Source organism: Cervus canadensis, chromosome 18 (genome assembly GCF_019320065.1).
Source record: "Cervus canadensis isolate Bull #8, Minnesota chromosome 18, ASM1932006v1, whole genome shotgun sequence".
Lineage (NCBI taxonomy): Eukaryota > Metazoa > Chordata > Mammalia > Artiodactyla > Cervidae > Cervus > Cervus canadensis.
In genome coordinates this window covers 41,599,728-41,606,559 of record NC_057403.1, presented here as the reverse complement: position 1 = coordinate 41,606,559, position 6,832 = coordinate 41,599,728, and the positions used below count along the sequence as shown (strand labels likewise).

Sequence of the window (6,832 nt, the reverse complement as noted above, 5' to 3'; positions counted from 1 at the left end):
GACTGTGAATTCCCTAATATCATAAGTAAGATTGTCTGAGGTCATAACCAGATATGAGTGTTTTTAGGGAGAATAAGGTTCATTGCTGTCGGTGAATTTTTATGGGTGTTTTTGACCCCTGCTCTAAGGGGTCCCAGGCACGGTGCTAGGCTCAGTGGGTCAGAAAAAGAAGTAGTCACGAGTCTTGGCTGTCTTGGGCAGGGCCACCATGGCGGAGGTGTGTGTGGCATTTTTGCTTTGTCTCCCATATTTTCTATAACCTTTTTGTTTCATCCAGTTTTTTTTGGTCACCTTATTTTTTGGTTGTTTAAACTTTTAAGTTTTTCATCTACCTGTTTTTCTTTCTTGAATGGAAAGAAGCACTTGGGAGAGAGTTTATAAGAGAAAACACTTGTCAAGTTTCCCGGGGTGGGTGTGTGTGTGTTAAAAAAAAAAAAAATCAAAGATTCCTCCACACACCCACCCTGTGGAAGGCCATTGTAGGGATTAAATGAGGAGCACGTGTGTGCACTGCTCAGCACGGGGGCTGGTGCATTTAAGTGTACAAAGTGGCAGGACTCGTTATCATTAAACTTAATTGGATTGTGCTGGTGGAGTGAAAGCTCTGATACATGTGTCAGCAATCTGGGAAGGGGGTGGGGGAGATATAGCCTCAGTGTTTCTTCACATCGACCTCTATGAAATGCAAGAACATTATGCAATGTTAATGTCCATATCTACCCAGTCACCCTGTGCTAAAGGTGGACCCAGACAACTAAACTGCTAATACCCTCAGTGCTTTGGCCATGGGGATCCATCTTCTTTAGCTCTGCACAGATTTCTTACCTGTTCACTGCTGGTTCAATACTGAAGTCCCTTAAATAGCTCCATTCACACAAAGCATTTGGGGCCAACACTATTCCACTATTCCAGAAGGGGCTGGCTAAGATTGGGTTTCCCCCAAAGTGGACCCCGTACAAGTAGTTTCTTTGGGTGGGGATCCCAGGAGGGCCTGGCAGGAGAATGGAGAAATGAGGCAGAGAAGGAAGAAAGCCAATGAGGGGGATGTTAATAAGCAGGTTACCTCTGTGGGCTATTGGAGTTCAGTGCTGCTGAGGACTTCTGTTGGGGGCCAGTATAGAACAGTATAGATTTGTCCCACTGTCACTGTAAAGATGCTGGAGGTATTAATCCACTATCTCCTGTTTGTGATTGGTTGAGGGCTGTTACCAGGGGTGACCTGACCTGTGTATGCATCATGCAAGCTCATGCTGCAGGAGGAAACCCTCAGGTAGCGTGGCAGGATCTCATGGTTAACAGCCATCTGTTGAATGAGTCCAGGCTGGTGACTGCCTTATCTGCATGGGGGCAGCCCTTCGTGGTCCTCCTGGGTTGGGGTAAAACATTGCTCTGAGCCACCAGACAACCACAAGTGAAAACTTTATTGATCCAAACACTTTCTGTGAATGTCACCAACACCCGACGTGGACAAATATATAAAAAGCACAGCCTATTGTACAATCATTCCAACTCCTCCGCTAAGGCACTATACACATGCTTCCCGGGCCTCGTCACCGGATGCATTTCAGGGGCAGCAGCTGCATTTGTCTGACGCCCCTTTGCAGATGCAGCCCCGAGCACACTTGGCGCAGCCCGGGGGGCAGCAAGGACAGCAGCCTGAAAGGGACAGGAGAGGGGCAAGATGAATTTGGGGTCATCACCCTTATCTGACCGCTTCCCCCTGTACCACTTAGCAGGAAGTAGAAAAAGAAAGCATGTCACACACAGGCTCTGATCCACATGAGCAAAAAAAACCGGAACAGGAAGTGGTGGGGTGTTTAGAGCTGGAAGGGACCTCAGGGGTCACCCAGAGTCCATCAGAGGCCGGGGGTGGGGGGGTGGGGAGGGTTGGCCTGAGACCATTGGACAGTGGCCGATCCATAACACCAGGCTGGTACTCTGTCCCCTCCACTACTGGGCTGGCTGGAACCTTCTCTCAGTCCTCTTCCTCTCCAAACCCCTGGAATGGATGCCCCAGGTGGGCTGCAGTCCAGGGTACTCAGCTTTCATTTCAGATCTCTCCCAAATGAGAAAAAGGCACCCAGGAACCCCTCCATCCCACCACGGCTGGAGGGTGGCAGAAACAGACTCTCCTAGCTCCCGGCCAGCAGTGCCCGTGGGCCCCAGACTCACTTTTTCGACACGTTTTACAGCTGCAAGTTGTGCATTTGCAGTTGTCTCCACAGGCACAGGTTCCTCCTGAGAAGAAAGGGCAGAGCCACAAACATGAGTGCCGAGGTGGAGGGGGCCCACAGCCTTGCTGCAGGCCATCCTGGTGCTGGGGGATCTGGGGTGCCCTTGAGCAGAGGCTGGACGAGAGTGTGAAGATGCTGCTGAGAATCACCCCAGGGGTGAAGACCATCCAGTCGTTCCCAGTCACAGTGCATGGTCGGAAACTGGGAGGCTGCATCAATCAGCATCCCCAGGGGTACTCGTTAAGATGCATTCTGATTCATAGGTCTGGGTGGGGAAAGGGAGTCAGTATTTTTCAAAAGCAACCCAGATAATTCTGATGTACCATCAGGTTTGAGAACAACTAGGTTAGGCCAAGGGGCTTCCCTGGTGGCTCAGACGGTAATGAATCTGCCTGCAATGCAGGAGACCTGGGTTTGATTCCTAGGTTTGGAAGATCCCCTGGAGAAGGGAATGGCGACCCACTCCAGTATTCCTGCCTGGAGAATCCCATGGACAGAGGAGCCTGACAGGCTACAGTCCATGGGGTTGCAAAGAGTTGGACACGACTGAGTGACTAACACTGTCCAGGGTCCTCTGGGGACTGTCGAAGCCCTTAGTACCATCCTCACATTTCCAAGATATCAGGCAAGATGAAATCCTAAATGGGTACGAGGAAGAGCAAAGACTATAAACAAGCCCAAAGCAAGAGCCACAGCTACTACTTGTTTCCATATCATAAAACCATCTATATTTTTTAAAAAAATCATCTTACTGCTTTGAGTATCAAGATACTGGTAGCTTCTGTAAACTTTTGGGCAGATTTTGGGGACAGACTAGGGAAGCTTGTGAGATTTCTTGATACCATTTCCCAAAGTCACAAAACCCCAGGTGGCTCTGAACCCCAACCTCACTTCTCCTGGCCAACATGCTTCCGTGGAATTAAGCAGTTTTCAGACTCAGGGGTTCACATATGCTTCTAATAACTCCCCTGACATCTGCAAAAACTTCATGATTTTAGCACTTTCACAGCCACCCTGGAAGGTGTGCAGCTGGGAATGAGTGACCCTAGTTTTCAGATGAAGAAACTGAGGCTTGGAAATAAGTATCAGGAGTGGATGGAAGCAATGAACCAAAAGCAGATTTCTCTGGGCCGGAGCTCTTTCCCTTCTTCCCCGGTGGCTGCCCTCAGAGGCTTGCCCCTAGGTCCCCTCATGGTCATTCCTAAGCCAAGTTATTAATTCTAGTAAATCAAGCTGGTATCCAGCAGAGAGCGGGTGCTTCCCCAGAGGTGGCCAGTCTGAGACAAGCCCCATTGGTGCCTCTAATGGAAGAAGAGAAGCATTGGTCCCAGTCCTGCAGCCTCTCTGTAGGGAACTGGTGAAAGGTCGCAGAATCCCAGGGTAGGCATCCTTACTCACCAGACATGCAGGTGCATTCCCCGGAGTCCATGGTCCAAGCAGCTGAGAGGTTCCGGCGCGGTCACAGCTGGGGAAGGGAGGCTGATGAGCAATCGCCAGAGGCTCCTTATTTATAGCCATGTGGGTGTAGACCTGGGCTCACCCCACCTCTCCCTGGGGCCAGACGCCCTGCACACGGCCCAGCCATGAGCTGGGGGTTGGCAGAGGAGAAGGTGAGCCGTATAGTCATTTAGGCAACTTTTCACAAGGAGTGCGGGTGGCTGTACCTGCCCACCTGCCAAGGTGTCAGGGAACCAGACTCAGGCTCAAATGGCAGTCACATACGGAGCCACCTATGTCTCTTCTCCAAGTCCTCCACGTGCTATTACTTGCTATTTTAAATTTTTATTTATTTTTAGTTTTGGCTGCGCTGGGTCTTCATTGCTGTGTGAACTTTCTCTAACTGCAGAAAGCAGGGGCTCCTCATTGCGGTGGGTTCTCTTGTTGGCAGAACACGGGCTCAATGGCTGTAGAACCCAGGCTTATTAGCCCCACGGCATGTGGAATCTTCCTGGATCTGCGATCAAACCCATGTCCTCTGCATTGGCAGGCAGATTCTATACCATGGGACCACCGGAGAAGTCCATTACCTGCTGTTTCTGCTCCCTCTTTCACAGGGGCTGTTCCTCCCTTGCCCAGGTCTCATTCTCTGCCCCGCTGCTTGACTGTAGAAGCCCGTACCGTGGGAAGGTGGGGGCCTCTATCTGGACCCTGGCTTTAGAAGGTCCCATTCAAGACCTCTTCCCCCTTACTCACCGCCCCCGCCCAAAGTCATGAGCAAGTGCCCACCCAGAGCCTATAACCTCTCTTTCTAGACCGCACCTGGACCACCCTGGATTCTAGAATTTTCTGTCATCCCAAACCTGCTTCCTTCTAAGAATTTGCTCAGTTCTCCTCCCCAGACTTCCACAGGCAGATTTGCAGGCAGTGTGTGTCCCTGGAGCCTGAGGGATGGCCAAGGGTGGCTGTTTGCTGGGGCTACAGGCAGAGTTTGAATGTGTGGGCTGGGTGCCCGCAGGGGTGTGGAGGGAAGGAGCTGGGGTGGAGAGAGAAGGGAGGTGGGCCACAGATTGGGGGTGGGGGCCACAGGGCAGATCTCCTGGCACCCCTGCCTTCTAGGTTGCGATGAAGCTCTTTGTTAAGGTTGGGGAATAGAATGTATTTTATGTATTTGATGTATACCTTTCAAATGTTTTCACCTGGTAGTGTGTGGACCCCCACTTATATTCTTGTGCTGCCCCACTAAACATTAGAAGGGGCGCAGGACTAGCCTCCTCTGGTCTTGCCCCCTCCTCCTCATCCTGAAAGGCCAAAAAGCCGTTCTGGCCACAACCAGGGAAGGTAGCTCCTCCTACTTGTAGGTTAGTGGGGTCTCCATTCCTCATCCACAAGGATTGCTGGGGCCACAGTCTGACCCATGGAGCCGTGATTGAGCTGAGAGCTAGTGAGCAGCCCCATGGTCATCGGGGCACTGGGGAGGGATAGGTAGGGGCCACATTGCCGTGATCCCCAGATGGCCCCTGCCCAAAAGGAGTTCACAGCCTCTAGCAGGGAATCCAGGCCCATTCACTCATTCAACACCTTCCAAGGGCCAGCACTGTTTGGACACTGTGGAGCCAGGGGGTGAGTAAAAACAGAGCTAATGGCGTGGAAGGTCAGGAGGGTATCTCATCCCAGGAAACCCCTGACCGGGCAGGGCTGCTCTTAGAGTCCAGAGGCTGGATCTGTCTTCTCATGCCTGCATTTCCTGCTCAGTCCCCACCCATCTCTTCGCAGGTCCAGCTTCTCCCCCTGCCTCCCACTCTTGGGTGTCCCCTGTAGCAGATACGAATGCCTTAGAGGGTCTGGTCCAAGAAAGAAGGGATTTCCCTTCCCCCTATCTAAGCCACCTCTCCTCTCTGCTCACTCTTTGAGCCAGGAGTTGCTTCTTCCTTGGATGACTGACACTGCAGTGTTGCTTAAGGCCCCAGCTAAATGATAGTATCAAAATCCAGTCACCAAGCATGATGCTGTTTCCCAGTTTCTGGGCTGTGTGGACTGAAACAACTGTGTATCATTGGGCCAGGGAGTCCCTGTTGACTGAGCCTAGGCTGTCGTATTCCTGTATTCCCCTGGGCCCTGGGGACGCACATCCAGGGGCCCCTCTGTCCTTTGGGCCATCTTCTGGGTCTCAGCTCCTGATCTCTGCAGGGCAGCAGGAAAGCAAGAACACACACCACCCCTGGAACATGGCATGACTGGCGTGCATAACTTAAATCTGCGCTTAGAAAATAGATACAACTCGCTCTCCATTCCCACAGTGGTGGAACCTGAGGCTGCTGAAGGTGGAATGTAACTCACCAACTCCCACAGATCCCCAGGACTTCACCATCCATGGATTTGGTACCCACTGCAATACTGAGGGATGCCTGTATTTCTTCAGAGATGTGATCTTTAGCCTTCTCAGGGGATTCCAGAGGCCCTTTGAAAGTCTGATGGAAGTTCTAGTCAGAACATGCACGCGTGCCCGGTCACTTCAGACGTGCCCCAGTCTTTGCGACCCTATGGACCGTAGCCCACCAGGTTCCTCTGTCCATGGGACTCTCCAGGCAAGAATACTGGAGTTGGTAGCCATGCCCTCCTCCAGGGAATCTTACCAACTCAGGGATCGAACCCATATCTCACATCTCCTGCATTGGCAGTTGGGTTCTTTACCACTAGTGCCACCTGGGAAGCCCCCTCATCACAAATTTCACAAATCAGCACAAATTTCGGCCCCCTAAAAATGCACAAATACATTTTCCCTCACAAGTTCAAAGGATTTGTGGATCTTCTGAATCCCATTGCAGGGCTTCCTCCCCCACCCCCCAGGGATCCTGAGGTAAGAACTTCTCTGTAAAGAAGCAGGCCTGCCCGAGTAGCCCTTCTGTGGCCACCACTGAGCCCTAAATACCTCCTCCTCCACTGTTGGCCTCTCCATACGAATGGGCAAGTTGTTTTCTCAGAACAAGGTAATGGATTTTTCCACAGGAGAAGCTAACGCGCCACCTGTTAGCCTAAAATGACTGGGTCATCATCATCTCCCCCTTCCATGAAAGTCAAAGCTGTATGTACTCAGACACGCAGTCGTGTCTGACTCTTTGGGACCCCATGGAATGTAACCCGCCAGACTCTTCTGTCCA

General features: G+C 51.6%; 1 protein-coding gene across 1 annotated transcript; it reads right to left on the bottom strand.

Annotated features, from left to right (window-relative positions):
* Positions 1 to 1,406: 1,406 nt before the first annotated feature.
* MT4 (metallothionein 4) lies at positions 1,407 to 3,718 on the bottom strand. Its single transcript, XM_043434845.1, has 3 exons — positions 3,633 to 3,718; positions 2,173 to 2,238; positions 1,407 to 1,656 (listed from the first exon to the last, which is right to left on the bottom strand). Exons 1-3 carry the CDS (start codon positions 3,661 to 3,663, stop codon positions 1,565 to 1,567), a joined length of 189 nt encoding a protein of 62 aa, XP_043290780.1. The 5' UTR covers positions 3,664 to 3,718; the 3' UTR covers positions 1,407 to 1,564.
* Between the last annotated feature and the right edge of the window lie 3,114 nt (positions 3,719 to 6,832).